Genomic DNA, 17,650 nt, shown 5'->3' with positions numbered 1-17,650 from the left:
TATGAACTGCCCTTAAAAATAATTATTTATTCACTTCAGTAAACTGAAGTAAAAACTAAGCATTTATTGTACAGTAATACTTAACTTACTGTACAGTAATACCTAACTTTGCTATTATTTTCATTTTAGAACTAGAAAGTGCGTAGAATTCTTTGTTTTGACAAGTATTCTCTTAAAAAACCACAAGCTATTTTCACCTTGTTTGTAGTAAGTTCTAACTGACAATAAGAAAGACACAATCTGCAAAATATATCATCTTTCTCAATGTGTATTATTTTATTAACACTCAGTATTAAACAGTATAGAAAAGCCCTCCATATTATGCGTGATGCTGCAGTACATTAGACATGTAAGTATTTTAAAGTAGTAAACAAAGGAAACAAGATCCTAACTAGAGTAACATAAGGTAACTATGCTACTCTATCAGTAAATGATTAATCAGCACCAGGTAAGGACACAGAAAATCTTAATTTTCAAAATCTAAATATAATTTTTAAAATATCTAAATATAAATAAAAAATAAAATAAAATAAAATACACCCTACTAAAGTCTAAAGGATGGAAGAAATTAACTCTGGGAAAATATTTCTTTAAACCTGCAGTGAAGATCTGCCCCTCCGAGATCCTCTGCTGATACCTCTTCACCCGTTGCTGCTTTAACCTACCGCAAGAAATAGAAAATGAGCTTTAGAGTCGACACTTGTCTTGCATTAATATTTATACTGGCTTAGTTATAGCAATAAAAGAGATCTTTGCAAAATGCTTCTTCATTAATAATATTTCTGCAGTTACTCTCCCTCAGAGCATTTAAAATATGACAACACAGAATCTAGTCAAAATTACTTAATTTCTCTGACCTTGTATCCTTATTCCAGCATTAATATGTAGTTTTTATTGAGAAAGATTCTCCACTTACTGTTTTATTTATTGCTGTGTCCATTATTAGTGTGAGTATACTTACACACCCTTTAGATTTATGAACATGCATTTTCACAAAGAGTTTTTTAGCACTTAAAAAGCAATTTCAAATGTCATACTTTCATCCATTGTTTCAAACAAAAAATACCTCAGTTGAAACTTAGCATTCTTTGACTTTGCTTTCTCTACACAAACTCTTCTTCTGTGAATTTTAACTTAAATATTAACCATAGAACAATAATCGGCAGTTTTCATTTTCTAAATCTCCCATTAAATACACAATAATTTAGTAATAATAATTTTCTTAAAAAAGCATATTAATGGCATAAAACTGTTTGGATCAAGTATGATGTCTCCATAAAAATACCTAAAAATCTAAATCCTAGATCTGTCAAATCTTAGGCCCAACAGGGTAATTCAAGAGTGAGTGAAATCCTTTTTAAAAGCAGCATCATTTAATGCATGGTAAACAAAAAACTTCTTGATGCATTTCCACTCTACCATAACTGCTTTGAAAAGGATTCCTTGCAAGCTGATGAAACCATTATTCATAACACACGGAGAGTACAGAGGTAGCGCAAGAGACAAGGGAAGAGAAAACTATCATCACTTCCAAAACAGATTTCAGTTTCCAAGTTTTGTGCCTAAAACTGAAACATACTAAATATATAAATATATACATATACACACACACTTCCAAACTGTCATGTTTGTAAAATTAAGTATAGATATTTCATCACTAGTAGGATTTTTGCTTTTAAATTTGAATGGCTACCCATGTAATATGAAGGTGTGACATTCTGATACTAATTAATGAAAAGTTTCTGTCAGAGACATAATTAACTTGAATCTTCATTAAACAACAAAACAGAAGAACATGCTTTTAAGAGAAATTAGCAAAAATTTCTTCACCGAAAGGGTTATCAAGCACTGAAACAGGCTGCCCAGGGAAGTGGTTGAGTCACCATCCCTGGAGGTGTTTAAGAGACGTGTAGATGTGGTGCTTAGGAACATGGTTTATCGGTGGACTTGGCAGTGTTAGCTTTACAGTTGGACTTGATGATCTTAAGGGTCTATTCCAACCTAAATGATTCTATGATTCTAATCTATGATTCTATGAAATAATTCTATACATCTCTCTCTACGCATCTGACACACTATGCAGTTAGAACATTGTGATTCTGTGACTACTGCAGAACTTTGAACAAATCTGAATAGAGCACTGATTTCTATTAGCACAGAAATCTAGACATTAATTTTAATAAACTGTATAAAAATGGCTTTTTTCCTCTTCCACAGAGGTGAAGTTTTCCTTCTCCAAATCATCAAATTGGAGCTGTGGAGTCTCTCAGCCACCCTGGGAGATTGTCTAGTTTACCTCCCCTGCTCAAAGCACGGTCAACCAGAGGAGGTTGCTCATGACCATGTACAGTCGAGATCTGAATTATCTCCAAGGATGGAGACTCCACAACCTCTCTGGACAACCTGGTTCAGCATGACCACCCTTGCACTAAAAAAAGTGTTTTCTTACATCTAAATAGAATTTCCTATATTTCAGTTTGTGCCCTGTAGCTTTCTGACCTGTCACTAGGCACCAATGAGAAGTCTGGCTCTACTATCTTTACTTCCCCCTGCAAGGTATTCATACATATGGATAGATTCCCCCTGAGCCATCTCTTCGCTGGGCTGATAAAGTCTCAGCTCGCTCAGCCTCTCCTCATATCACAGATGCTTCAGTCCTTTCATGACTCACTCAAGTATGTCCATGTCTTTCTTGGTCTGGAGAGCCCAGAGCTGGACCTAGCACCCCAAATGTGTTTTATGAGGGCTGAGTAGATGGGAAGGATCACCACCCTTGACTTGCTGGAAACACTCTCCCTAATGCACACCCCAGATGTTGCTGGCTGCCTTTGAGCCAGCAACGTGCCCTTGGAGCATGTTCAACTTGGTATCCACCGGGACCTACAGTGCCTTTTCTGCCAAGCATCTTCCCTACTGGTTGGTCCCCAGCCTGTTCTGATGCCCAGGATTATTCCTTCCAAGGAGCATTTGCCTGCTGTGTCTAACTTCAAAAGGATCCGTTCAGCCCCTTTCTCCAGCCTGTTGAGGTCCCTCTGAAAGGCAGCACAATCATCTGCTCTATTAACCACTCCTCACAGGTTTTTATCATCTGCAAATTTGCAGATGGTGAACTTTGGACCATTGCCCAGGTCATCAATGAAGATGTTAAACAGTATTGGTCCCAGTACTGACCTCTGGGGTACACCACTCATGACTGACCTCCAGCTTGAGCCCAGCAGTTCAGCCAGTTCTCAGACCACCTCACTGCCCATTTACCCAGTCTGTACTTCATCAGTTTGTTGAGGATGTTACAGAAGACAGTGTCAGAAGCCTTGTCAAAGTCAACATAAACAACATGCACTGCTCTCTCTTCTTCCACTTAGCCAGTCATCTCAGCATAGAGGGCTATCAGTTTGGTCAGACCTGATTTCCCCATTGTAAATCCACGCTGACTACTCACAGTCATCTTCTTGTCTGTAGTGTTTTTGGAAATAGCTTCCAGGATTATTTGCTCCATCACCTTCCCAGGTACTGCAGTGCAATAGAGCATTCTACAAACCATAGTTTAAATAGCACTAGCTTTCTTAAAAGTTCATTAAATTCTAACAGACTGCAAATACAGCCTTGGCAAGACACATGGGGATTTTCCAAGAAATCCCTGTTCAAGCTACTTTGGCTAGCAATCATCAGGAGAAATGAACACAAACTTTAGATAAAACGTGCATTTCCCATAATACATCAGGCTGATGTGTAGTAGAGTCCCTAGCACATAAATATACACAAATTTGACAAACTTATCCTTTTTTTACCAGACTGAGCACAGAAAGTAGTGAATTTTCCCTGGGGAAGGAAGAATCAGAAGTTTCTGGAATGGGATGGAGAAGCCTACAGGTCAACATGGCATCCTGAGCTCCCAAGCAGTATTGCCAAGGGTGAGGATACAGATTCCTCACCTTGGAGGAGTGCAGAAGAATGACCCTAGATATTACTACTACTGCAACACTTCTCTTACTATCGAGATCTGTCTGTTCATGAAGTCGTTACTTCTCACCTTTCTGAAAAGGCAGCCAAGGAAACTTGCACTTTAGACTTTGGACTGTACCTGCAATTCATGGGTTTTTTAGCATACACATTCCAAGACTAACTATAACTAACATCAGGGATTTTCTTTCGCTTCCTGAGGATGTTTTGTCTTAGGCAGGTAAGCGATAAAATCAACTCCAATTTTCTTCATATAGGAAAGGCTTTTGGGGAACAGAGCATACACAATGACGGCTACAGTATCTGCTACAACATGGAACGGAAGTTTCTGTGGGAGTGTGAAGTAATTTTGATGCTTAGAGAAAGGCAAACAAAATATTTTCAGTGAGAATATGAAAAGCTCTACCAAACAGAAAAGCTGACAGGTAGTGATATTAAAGTTTGATCTATACGCACAAAGATAAGGATCATTACATCTGCAGGTTGCTAAGGAACAAATGAATTTGGAGGATAGTTGTGAAATCTTGCTCTGGAAGTGGTGAAAACTTTTCGGTCTTTCTAACTTCACAACATCTTTGCAGTCACTGACTTGCCTAGCCAAGTCTTCCCTTTGAGACCTGACTCAGGCCACCCTTTTTCAGCTGCCTATCCTGGCAAAAGTCTCCTGTGCTACATCTCAGTGATAATGACCTAAATTCTCATGCAACGTTAAACAATTACCAGCCTCTTAGAACGAGAGAGTCTGGTTCTCTTGTTTCCAGCTTCCTAGCCAGCTTCTTGGGTAGTACTGGGTATTAGCGGTCTTATTTTGTACCTGCTTAATGCTGGAGCTTGAAATAAAGTGGCTTTGAGTAAGCTCTCCAGGACACATTACTCAGTGCACCCAAGGGGTCTCTCAGGGTCTGATGAACCTTTCCAGCTCTAACATAGCTCCAAGCAGAATCACTGAAGGTGCACAGCACTCCCCAGCACTCTTGCCGATGGAAATGCCATGTCAGAAGAGCTGAGCTTGTTCAGGTCTTTCACATTTACTAGCTGAGCTTCTGCAACAAATTCCTCTGAACCTGAGAAAGCCCCAAAGGCAGTACTGCCACTTTATATGCCACTAGCTCTAAGCTAATGAACCGTGCTGGACCTAGAAACGGTTTGTACTTAGACAGCTCAGGTGTTCTTGCAATCTGAGGTTATTTGTAACACAATAACCAAGCTAATAACAGTCTGATGTAAAAGTTCATTTATTTCATCATACTAATTTCCTTATCTCAATAAAAGATGTATGAATCGCCTAACGTTACTCACTGAACTATCTTCATTCATATTTATGCCACTTTTCACCAAGAAACTCCTAGTATCTAAATTACAGTGATAAATTTACAGAGAAAGGCTTAATTTTGAGGGAAGATTTGTCTTTGTTTACCTATAAACAACAAGCTGAAAGAGACTAATACAAGATGAAAAGGAACAGAGACCTAGGTAAGACATTTGAAACAATTACTGCCAAAGAAATTCCAACAGACAAAGAAATTCTAGAATTCTAAATTCTAATGAGCAGTAAATAAATTAGTGTTAAATGACAGAGTTGCTGTTAATTACTTCATCTGCTTTTACTGATTACTTTGTTCTTCTTGTCAATGTGGAAAGCCTCCACTGAAAAAATAAAATATTTCAAGCTAAATGCATTATTTTATTATGGTAGACAACAAAGTATCCTTGTACTTATAGGTGTGTGTCCCCCGCCCTGCTGCTTTTGATATGCCAGTTACATTCTGAATTTATTTTAAGATGTTCTGGAACAGTAATTAGCATTTACCAGCCATAGAAAAGTATGTCTGCATAAATGATAAGACTTTTTTTTTTTATTAAGCTGCACAGGAATTTAAAATCCATCTATACATTGAACTTTGGAAGGAAAAAAGGGTATAAAATGCTAAATCCACTTTTAGCATCAAGATGACACAGTGGGGAAAATAACATGCTAAAGCAAAGGAAAAGAATGAAATGCAAAAACATACTGTGGAAATGAGAGCAATTTACTTGCTATACAAGCAAACACTAAATGACATCACAGGTAAGTTCTTCTTCATGCTTTTAAGGAAATTAATACAATCATACCTTAGGAACCGGTCAACAAAAAAATCTGTCAGTGGTTGTCTTCCCATAGTTTATGGGACCTGTTACATTTTCCCAGTATCTTAAGTAGTGGAAAGGTGTGACTTCCAGCAGACTCCCCCTCCTCTGTTACTACAGGAATTGGGTGGAGCAGTTACTACAGGAATTGGGTGGAGCAGTATCTTCATTAATAATGCTGTTACTAAATGATTTCTCCATTTAGGCCTGCTCAAATTGGAAGGACTTTTGAGAGACATTTGATTTGCACTTGGCTTTGTCACAGGAAGCATGCCTAAAAAGTTCCCAAATGACTGTAACCTTAACAGAGCCAATGTGCAGCCTCAGACCAGTTTGTTCAATGAGACAAATACTTGACTATTTCAAAAAAGCAAGTTTATCCAGTCAGACTTCATTGACACTTGAATAGTTGTGCTGGGTGCTGTTCTACCTGTTAGCTCTAGCACTAATGTAACATTTACTACTGGAAATTCCTTTCTTCTCATAAAGATTGTGTTAAGTAAAATAATCTTTGTTAGCAAAGATTATTATTTGCAGTGGCATAAAACTGAGCCTACACTAGAACATACACTGGTACAGCTGTTTTTAAAAAAAATAAACCCCACTCAAGCACTCCCTTTCCTGTTGGAGCCAAGCTACTATAATTTTAAAGCTGTCTTATGCTGCAATATTTTGCACAGTCACAAATTCCAGTATGAGTTCCACAATAAAGCAAGTTTTAATTCACAGGAGTTCTTCAGGTCGGTTTCTTAGAAACAATTTCCTTACTAAGAAAGTAAGGAAATGACAAACTCCATCATAAGTGCATCTCCCTTGTCTGTAAACTGACATAAAATATAGCAGATCAGTCCTGCTTCTGAAGTTCTCTGATCTTGACTTTGAGATATAATTTACATGCTTGTAATTTTTTTTTTATTTCAAGTCAAACTTAGAGACTACATAATTGAATATAGAAAGCATTTTTATCATTTAAAATGTGCACGGCAATCTAAAAGCAGTACTGTAAAAACACCTTAACAAAGTTTTATATATACACCTCTAACAGATAGAAAAGATTTAATTTAGGATATAAACATTCAGATATACTAAAAAAATGCAAACTAAACTACAGAGTATCTGGAAATATGTCACCAAGAAAGGTCTCAATAGTTTAAACTGTAGATTTGTCTGCAGCACAAATTTTTTGGGGCTATGTTACTGGAAACTTCTGTATCCTTACCAGTGGTGGCCCTCCCAAGAATATTGTTCCCTGTTTGCCAACAATAATACTTTCATCAGCCATCGCAGGTACGTATGCTCCTCCTGCTGTACAGGATCCCATTACTACTGCTATCTATTGGGAAAACAAAAACCACAAGTTAGTGAATTGTGCAACCCTTAAAAATAGCAAATGCACACACTACTATTATATATTGTACTGATTTTAATACAGGCTCTGGGACAGCACTGCAAGATTATTTTTGCCTGACTGAGCAAACTTTTTGTTTACATTTCAGGTTTTCTTCAAAAAAATAGGGAACCTCTCTAGTTTTCAACAGTCTCTTAAACTATGATCTTCAGGCCACCCTGCAGGAAAATTCATATATGAAGTACCATGAACTATATATGTGAAACGTTTGAAGAGGCGCACATTCTACCATGAAATTTGTTTTTACCGATGAATGGTAAAAGGTTGAAACCTAGAGGTTGCTCCTGATATTTATGCTTAAGTCAGAGTTTATTGGCATAATTTCACCAACATTACTAACATCCTTTGAAGAAAATTCTTCACATCTACTAGTATGTAACTTCAGTTCTTCAATGGATCAACTAACAAACTCTGCCCCTTCCTTGAAGTGTGGAGTATCTCATTATAGGCTTTAGCACAAATAACCTCTGCTTCATCCTTATGCCTAATTTTGAGATGAACATCTACCCAATAAACATTTTCCACCAGTAATATTTTGGTGACACTTTTACAAAACTGCCTTGACCCCAGACATGATGAATACTGTAGTAGCATATGATCATGAAAGTGAAGTTTCTCACTTAACTTCTCCTTCAAGGGAGCTCCTCCAAAGGGCCTTTCAAAACAGCTTGTAAAGCAGAAGAAATGGAATGCTTATATGGGAAAGGCAAACAATAAGAAAGTAATGGTCTAATCTAACGCTTTCTTTCACAACCACACACACACACAAAAAATTAAACCACAAAATAATGTTATTTTGTGCTAACTCTGTTTGGAAATATTTCTAAAGAGACTTCAAGTAGTGTTCTGTGTTAAATGATAATTTAATATTTGCTCTTAAAAGAAAACAGCACACAGAAATAAAACTTCCAAATCACACTACCTGTATCTAAAGCAGGAGTAGATGAACTGTGTCAACCTGCTATCATCAAATCAAGCAGCTTTTTCAGCAAATGGTTTTCGGTACCTTAAACTATGTTCAGAGTCACATGATTAACCTGCAGTATTTCTGTTGTGCATTTAATAAATACCTCCAGGTAAATACAAAGATAACATAAGCCTCTAGAAATGGAAGAAACTTGGGGAAAAAGCTAATTTGACTTTTTCCCAAGATTGTGGTTTTTTCCTACTCTTAATTTTACCATGCTTATGCTGAAAAATGTACCTGCATTTAAACTTTAACTGAGGTGTTACTTCTTCCAATACATAAATTGGTATATCTACACCTTGGAAAAAACAAAATCTACTTGTCAAATAGCACAACCTCAAATTCCTAACTAATGTGCTACTTCCTCACTTCATTCTTTGAATTACTGCATAGGAAATTACTTAGCGCAATAAAAATCAACAGTTCTGAATGCACATACAGTATTTCATAACCACTCATCAGCTCCCTACTGTATCCATGCAGCATATGAGGGTGAGAGCGCTTAGGAAGCAGCTAATGAGAAGCTAATGACAGCTTTCTGATTCACAGACATACAGACATCAACGCAATTTAAAGCTGCAATAGGAGTATAATAAATTAGTCAGAGGTAAAAGTGGAGGGGGAAATTAAAAGCACCATAGGCAACTGGGAAAAAAAAAGGGGGAAAAAAAGCAAGCACTTTAAGGGCAAAATTGAGAAGGGGAGATGAACTGATGAAATAGACCTTCAGGCAGGCCACAACAAAGAACAGCAGGTACAAAACTAACAACATCCAGACTCCCATGTCTGAAGAATTCACCAGAATGGAAATCAGAGGGAACATAATTTCCCAACACCACCTCCTATTGAAACATCTGCTCAGACAGGGAAGATGATTCTAGCTACCACAGTCTGTTAGCACAGAATCAACAGTAGATTTACAAATATTAGTAGTGCCTTTTTGAAACAAAACAAAGGATAGAAACATCTCCCAAACAAAATACACCTGTATTACGTCCTTTAAGTGAAGGAAGCACTGCAGTTAAAACATTTTTCCCAGTCTTCTATAAATATTCTAAGAAAGTTAAACTTTCATCAGTGTCATACCAAACAGAAATGTGTTTTACTAAAAGGCAAATCTTTCCTACACTTAGTTTTTATTGTATAGGAGTACAATGCTACTCTTAATGCAACACTGTATGGTAATAGAAATAAAAACAAATTCAACTTTATAAGGAATTTTACAAATACGTTAAAGTTGTTTCAAGATATTCAGGAAACCATCAGCATGACTTTAGGGCCAGGCATTTCTAGAAAGGTCCTGCCTAACGTCAATAGTTTCAGCCTTGCAAACTGGGTTTACATATTCATCTTTGACATAACATCTAAAAATCACTACTCCCATACCAGATAATGATTGGAGTCTCTAGCAATAAAAGGTTTACCAAAACTCCTCCTATAAAGATAATATAGCAAAATAGCCCTGTGACTGTCTCCTTTGACACTTGCTGTTCCACAAAAATGCTGGGGCCAATTTTATTCACACGTATAAACCTAAAGTACAACCTAGACCTATCAGTGACTCCGCAGGATGGCCAGATTGTGAACTGTCTTTTTTCGTAAGTATTTTTGTTTTAACTAAACAGTGCTTTTCCCCTGGAGACCTAGCTAATCACTACAATTGCTTCACTTTTATTGTTGGAAGGAAAAGAACTGCAGAAATTACATTATGTCAGACTTTCTAAAGAGATTTAGTGTATTGTTGGAATCTTCGGCCTTGGATTTCTCTGGGGGCAATGGATTTCAGGATTCTTCAGTAGAGGTGGTCGAAGGATTCGGTAGATGGTTGAAGATTTGAAGTCTGACTTGCTTCCAAAATGTGCCAAAAAGGTATCAAGGTAACAAATGTAGTTTCCTCAGAAATCATGCAAAGCCATTGTCTGCCATGTAAGGAGGAGTCAGACCAAATACTGTATCCTTGACTGGTGCATCTGCTTCACACTGAAAGGAAGTATTAGCTTCCACTTCCTCCTTTTGGACTAGGAGATTCAAACAAGCACAGCTTCTCATAGAGAATAAATCAAAATGGTTCCAGCCCGACCATACCTCTCAATGACAGATGTTGGTAAGAATGAAGAAAATGAAGTCCTACTTCCACTTTACATTAATTATGAGTTCAATAGTCAAGTATATCAAAACAATATGGTGGTGAAATACTTCCATGACAGTACTCAGATGAAACAGCAAGTCAGCTAAACATTTACTCTGCTTGAGGTTCCAACACCTATTTCTAACCCTAAAGTTCTAAAACAATTTTTCTTCTCAGGTGGAATATCCTGAAAATTTCCTTCACCTTCTTTCATCCAGCCAGTATAAAGTGATAGGCATTGAATTGACAACTACACCTCAGAGGAGGCTCTGGAGATTATGATAATTCAGTGAAAACACCAGCTCACTGCTCAACAGTCAAAAAAATCAAAGATGTTAGGAACTACTGGCAAAGGAATAGAAAAGAGAACAGTGTATATCATTATGTTATTTTTTTATATATATATCTCTATCATTAGTTGACATATTGAGTAGTGCAGCCTGGCTCCTTCATCTCAAAAAACATATAACGAGACCTGGGAAAAGGTTTACAGAAGATAAACTAGGACCATCAAAGGTATGAAACACTTTCTGCATTAAGAACAGCTAAGTAAGCTTGAATTCTTTGGCCCGCAAAGGGGAGTAAGAGGCAGGTATACGAGAGGGCTATACAACCATATGAAGAGGCTGGGAGATGACTGACTACACAGCAACTCTGTAGGAATGACCTGGTCATCTGCTTTCCTGGAGTGTTCCTTTATTTGGAGGAGGTCACCTCCTCTGCCCTCCCTGGCAGCCTCTCACAGGTCCCTGCTGACAATTCTCTTAACAAGCCCAAGACTACTCTCCTGATGCCCAGGGTTGTCTTTATCCTGCTACCTGCCTTCCTCACCTCCATCGGGACCTTATAGTCTGCCCTCCACTTTCATTGCAGCCAAGGCTGCCATCAGCAATCACATCCTCAAGCAGTTCTACATTCTTCATGAGTAACAGATCCAGAAGTGCATCTCCCCTAGCACACCACCTGCGTCAAAAACCTGACCCGAATGCCCTCCTGAAATACCCATGACACAAAACCACTTCTAAATCCAGGAACTGTGACTAACAGTAATTCTATGTATCATTAATACATTAGAAAATAACCTCATCGTTAGGGCAGTTTTATCATACAGCACATCAGTGTATAAAATGGACATTTAAATATACGCATACCCTCGTCAATAGAAAGTACGTCTCGTTTACTAGCCATCATCAAAGGGGTCCTCACCTTTACAGTGTTGATGCAGAATAATCAGCTGTTCCAAGAGATTTCCTAGTGCTTCCTCACATGGCCCTACATACCATGTTGTCAAGTCCCTTTTTCTCCCACTCCAAGACAAGAGCAGGTAGGTCATGTCATTAACACTAAGACCAACAAAGAAGACAGCTTCTTCAAAACTATAACGACTTTTTGTGGACAGTTATTGTGTTTACAGTGCCTCCAATCCCCAGACTGGGCCATCAGGTCAGCACAACATAGTGCTGTCAAAAACAAAGCATAGGTACAAGCCTTGAAACCAGATAAAGGCAGCAAGCATAACAACTAATTAGTACATTTCATTCTTAAGTATAAGCAAATTACCTGTGGAATTCCTTGTGAGGACATGACTGCTTGATTATAGAAAATACGGCCAAAATGATCTCGATCTGGAAATACTTCTGCTTGCCGAGGTAAATTTGCTCCTCCCGAATCAACTAGAGTGAATGAAAATATGTTAACAAGTCTTTGAACAGTGTTAAATACTTAAGTTGTTGGTAAACTATCTGCATGTTACTTAAAATATACAGCAATTACTACTACTAACCTATATGTACATCCATGAATCTAGGTATATTAGGATATTCTTCTTGGAAAAAAAAAAAGAAAAATAGTAAGCCCCCCCAAATAACATCCATTCCAATCATTCTAATGGAAAATAAATTCAGATGTGCTTAGAGATGCAATCGTACCTCCCTATACAAACTTGTAAACTCATCTTACTGCAAAACATTTAAACTAAGAACACTTTCAATAGACAACTTTAACTCAATTATTCTACTGCAATTCTGTCACAAGTTCCAGAAATGGGTAAGACTAACCACCACTGAGTTCAAGAGGTATAGCATGTGTACTTTCATACCCTGACTATACAGACATACAGAAGGCCTTATACTATCTTTAGGAACCTTCATTTATCATGTGTCCTTGCCTCATGATGTGCCCTCCAGCTTACAGGTCTCCAACTGCAGCTACCTCTCCATGCCCAAATAATGAAAATACATCATGTCATAAGACTCCAAAGAAGGACAGAAGACTAGAAGGAAATGCACAGGGAGACCAAGCATCTCTGAGAATTGTGGCTCCTGGTAATTAATTTTTACCTATGAGCAACAGTCCACATGCAGATTCTCATGCTGCATGACTGCAGCCAGTAATGCCCTACATTCAGCTTTACCGTGAAGCAGGGTTTTTATTCTTTCCCCTGCCCTTGCAGAACCTCTCTCCCAAACCAGCATCAACTCCAGCAACCAGAAAAACTCCAACCTGGTCAACATACCAGTGTTGTGAAATGGGCCATCCCCAAACACAAAGGAAAATGCCCACACCAGCGACTGACTCAGTGACAAATGGCATCAGGTATCCACATCAGAGAATTAACACTGAGGCGGCTACCACTGAGGGAAACGGCAGTTCAAATGGCATGAAAATTAGATGGTCAGCGAAGTGCTGACTGACTACAAAGCACTCCCTCTTGATCGCACAACTGAAATGAACTGAAACAAGCCCAGGTACAGAAATTGCAAAGGTAAAATAATTCACCGGGTTTGAGTGATGAGCAGTATATATACAGGGACTATATACCTCAAAGGTGGATTAAAAAAATTAAACTTTTGTTTCAAAGGCATATCTATGTCCCACAATTCCTCATTCCATAAGATCTTAAAACAGTAAAATCACACGTAATTGCTCACTGATAACTCACCAAAAAGAGTTGTCTGAACAGATAGAATTTTCTGATAATTCAGACTAAAAAATCATAGTTGTTTTGCAAACAGCAAAGTTAAGTTTCTTCTGGTTTTTATGATTAAGATAGAATTTAGCCCTCCCCTTGCCTCCAAGACTCTTTCCATTGCAGTATGACAATCCCACAGAGTCCCCACCCACACTGTCCCTGTATCCACCCCACCAATACTTTCAAGTTCACATTTCTCCTAATCCTTCTCTCAGTATTCTTTGCATGTTTGACCTACCAGGAACGCAAGAAATTACAAATGCTTATGCTGGCCAGGACCTACACTTATGTTGACTGTTTAACTAGTACTAAGCACCCTGACTGGCAAGCCAATTAATGGCTCTCAGCTGCTATGTAAGCTGCTAAGCCAAGCAGAACAGACAAGGATTAACCCACTCTATGTTTTAAATAGAGTGGAGACAGTAGAAGGGTCTTTCTCCTCTGATGCCGACTTACACAAAATCCACAGGAATACACACTCTCTTAAATCTCTCTGTCAAATTTGGCTGAAATTGGCTAATGGGTTCTAAAGTTATTAGATTGGGAATTGACACTGAAAGACAGGCATTGGCAGAAAGCTCTTGTATTTGTACAAAATCAGGCGAAGAAAATACTACCTGTAATATACTAAAGACGTTTGGCACTCTGATCTTAATCTTTAATAAAAGTACACATAAGTAAAACTTACATGAAGGTTTGGCTAAATTCTGATTTAATAGACTAAACTCAAAATGCAAAATAATACACAATGACATTTCTGCTTCAGTAAAATTAATCCCAAATTGTAAAAATCTGTTGATCCAAATTATTAGCGACACTTTTGGCACTGAGACTTTTTTTATTTCTTTGGTATGTTGTCTCATACAGCTACATGCTCCACCAAAAGGTAAAGTAACTTTTTTTTTTTTTAAACTGTAATTTGAATTAAGACTGGATAAGACCATAGGATGGATTGGTCAAGCATGACAGAAGGGAATGGAATAAGAAAGAAGTGATACAGTGACATAGTTATATCTGTATCTTACGAACCCAGCCCTACAGCAGTACAGAATACAGTGCTGAGAAGCTATGGGTACCCTCCGGTTCAGATTTGCCACCAATCTGTAGAGGTAACAGTATTGATGAAAATATATTTGAATATTTGCGTTTACAGTATGTACCTCGTTAGTCAAATCTGGGGACACACCAGTCTCAACAACATTTATTTAAAGCAGTGTCTTATCTAGAGATCCTGAGCTGCTCTTAACAAAGGACATTTGCTATTTCTGCAATGGGACTTACCCAAATATAGGCAAGGGAGATGATTTTGCATTGCAATTTCTTGAGCACGTAAATGTTTCTTAACAGTGATGGGATAATAGGTACCACCTTTGACAGTTGCATCATTAGCAACAATCAAGCATTCAACCCTAAAAATAAAACAAGTTTATGAGAGAGAAAAATATTTCTAGTGATTAAGTATGTTTGTTGGTTAAGAACTGTAACATGTCAAGGACCCTCAAAGCCCTGATGCTCAAAAAGACCCATCCTCACCTGCACTCCCTCAAATGCACATTGTAACAGCAGTCAGGGCACTATGATGTCCTATTTCACAGTCCCTTAACTCCCTAAAATAATACTGCATAGCATCATATTTCATTTCAACAGTAGTTTTAGAGGTACTTTTACTGAGCAAACCCAATTCTTAGCCTAGAATACTGCCCTGTTTTTTGAAAATTGCCTCACTGAGGCACTAATCTCTTTCCTTCATCAGGCACCAGAAACTCTATGTGTGTTCTGCTTTAATATGGGATACCCTAACTAAAAAAAAAAAAATATAAAATCACTCCCTTTTAGCTAAGACTGAACAAATTAAGATACCAACTTTGTTGATTTTTTGGGTGTCAGAAATGAAACACTAAAAATGCTAATAGCTTAATACTGGAAACTAAACAAAATTATACCTCCTTCCTTTTCATATCATCAATAATGTAGATCACTGGTATCTCTCACCCAGATACTCGTCCAATGCCTGTGATAATGCCTCCTGCTGGTACCTCTTCATTACCATACAACTGGTAACCTGCAAACTGGGAGAACTCCAAGAACGGAGACCTGAATAATGACAAATATAACACAATTTTAAAAAGGAATTGGCCATATTTGCCACTGAATCTCACTTAAAAGGTTAAATTTTAAAAATTAGATGTATTTTTTTTTTAAAGAGATGAGTATTTCAAAGAACACTTCTGTAAAATTTCAACTGTGTTACTTTCCAGTGTTTACGGAAACTAAAGAGGAAACAAGCCTGCAAATACTAAAACAAGTTGCAGTACTTACCCACAAAAGAGAACCCGAAGTGTTTGTGAAAAAAGAAAGTACCTACCCGGGATCAATAAGCCTGTCAATTCTCTCTCTGGGTAACAGCTTTCCTCTTGATGTGTGAAGCTTACGAGCTTTTTCTCCACCTCCTGTGATACAATAGTAAATTGTTAGATTTACCATGGACACAGATAGATAAATCACCACTTATATTAAGACTTGGAATGGAAGTGCTGATGAGTTCCCAGTTTTTGAAGTATGGACCTTAATAATGAATTTAATAAATAATGGTTTTAACTTCAGACAGATTTAAGGTATTGATAAAAATGCTTGCTTTTCAGAATCTACTCCATTTTCCCCCTCAGTTTTTTACAGTTAGTCTTGAGGTAAAGTTTCAGTTGTCTGAAACTTTCCCCCACTGCTTGGCAATGAACAGAAGGGTTGAAAACACAAACACACAGACAAAAGCACAGTGGTAAGAATTACAAAAAGTACTAACCACCAAAATTGGTTCAAAATACCTATGCTGAATCCAACCTTGAAAGACCCAACACAATCTCGATTCATTTCCTTAGATCACTCCAAAACTGTAAGCAGAGTTCAGACACACAGTATTTAATATAAAGTTTATCTTTGCTTCATTTCAGCCCTTTACCCGAGGTCATCCTAAATCATATCTTTTGCTCTGTAGAGCTTTATGTCATTCAATACTTAAGATTTGTTGACACACCTCAGCCTCTTTATAACAACAGCTTATACAAACATTGTCTGTGTAGACAGATCACTGATCCACCTCATCAGTCTAAAATTGTCTCCCCCGTCCAAAATAAAGAAGGTGCTATTTTGCTAACATTTCTCCTGAGACTTCAAGATTTCTTTGGCCGCTAAGCATCACTGAAACAGAGCTTTTAAGCCTACCTTTCAAGCCCTTTCTCCTACCTCCTTCCTTGATCACTATGCACATAATTTCCTACTCGTTAGGCATGCCAGAAAGCCCACAATTTATTTCTGAGCCTGTTCATTAGGTCTGTATATCCAGCCTAAGTCTAAATCCTGTGAATTCTTTCTGTATAAGTTTCTTAAGATAAAACCTCTCACATCCACCTACAGAGCTAATACTCTCATCCACGTTCTCAACATCCCACATCATGCTAACTACATTTTCTCTGACCTCCATCTTGCCCTTCTCATTTACACCCAGAGTGATGTTGCAAAAATAGTTTTCCATCCTGTGATTTTTGTCATCTCTGTGCACTCGCCCTCTTCACACACTAATCGTAAATGCTTGTCCTCCGGGCCCTGTATCCATTCGACTGAACTTTTCTCTTCCAAGACCAAGACGTTTGCTCTACCCTACAGTAGTCTCCATTCTGTAGACTGTGAGAAGCAGTGTCCCTGACAATGAAACAAACTTGGAGGCATTTAATTTGAAATCCCTTCTTTAGCTTCTCCTTTACAGTCATATCTATAAAACTTCACCGTGACTGCTGATGTGCTATGATTACTGCCAGTCATGGAGACTAAAAGTATCTCAGTTGCTTCTTGTGCTTGTCATCAGAAATCCGTCTGTTGTAACTTACCATAGCCTGTAAATTCTTTGGGGGAGGGACCATATTCCTGTTGCAGTGCTGGGGATTACTCAGTAGAATGGGATATGGGTTCACAAAAGCCCTACCCATGGAAGTAACAGATAAAGAATGAAGCATTCATTACAAAGACATCAAGCAAGAGCTTATCCTCTGAAAGACAGCTCTTACAAAGAAAAAGATGTTGCACTTATCCTTCAAA

At 37.9% G+C, this 17,650-nt stretch overlaps 1 protein-coding gene across 1 annotated transcript in view; it reads right to left on the bottom strand.

Annotated features, from left to right (window-relative positions):
- MCCC2 (methylcrotonyl-CoA carboxylase subunit 2) overlaps positions 1 to 17,650 on the bottom strand; it is a 38,812-nt gene that overhangs the window by 14,521 nt on the left and 6,641 nt on the right. The window contains exons 3-8 of the mRNA XM_075526958.1: positions 15,927 to 16,011; positions 15,554 to 15,655; positions 14,843 to 14,970; positions 12,151 to 12,263; positions 7,307 to 7,420; positions 597 to 661 (exon numbers count right to left, since the gene is read on the bottom strand). Coding sequence (XP_075383073.1) covers positions 597 to 661; positions 7,307 to 7,420; positions 12,151 to 12,263; positions 14,843 to 14,970; positions 15,554 to 15,655; positions 15,927 to 16,011 — 607 coding nt within the window. The remainder of the gene's footprint in view (positions 1 to 596; positions 662 to 7,306; positions 7,421 to 12,150; positions 12,264 to 14,842; positions 14,971 to 15,553; positions 15,656 to 15,926; positions 16,012 to 17,650) is intronic.

Source organism: Mycteria americana, chromosome Z (genome assembly GCF_035582795.1).
Source record: "Mycteria americana isolate JAX WOST 10 ecotype Jacksonville Zoo and Gardens chromosome Z, USCA_MyAme_1.0, whole genome shotgun sequence".
Taxonomy (NCBI): domain Eukaryota; kingdom Metazoa; phylum Chordata; class Aves; order Ciconiiformes; family Ciconiidae; genus Mycteria; species Mycteria americana.
The sequence above is the reverse complement of the archived record's forward strand: the minus strand, read 5'-3'. Positions and strand labels throughout refer to the sequence as shown.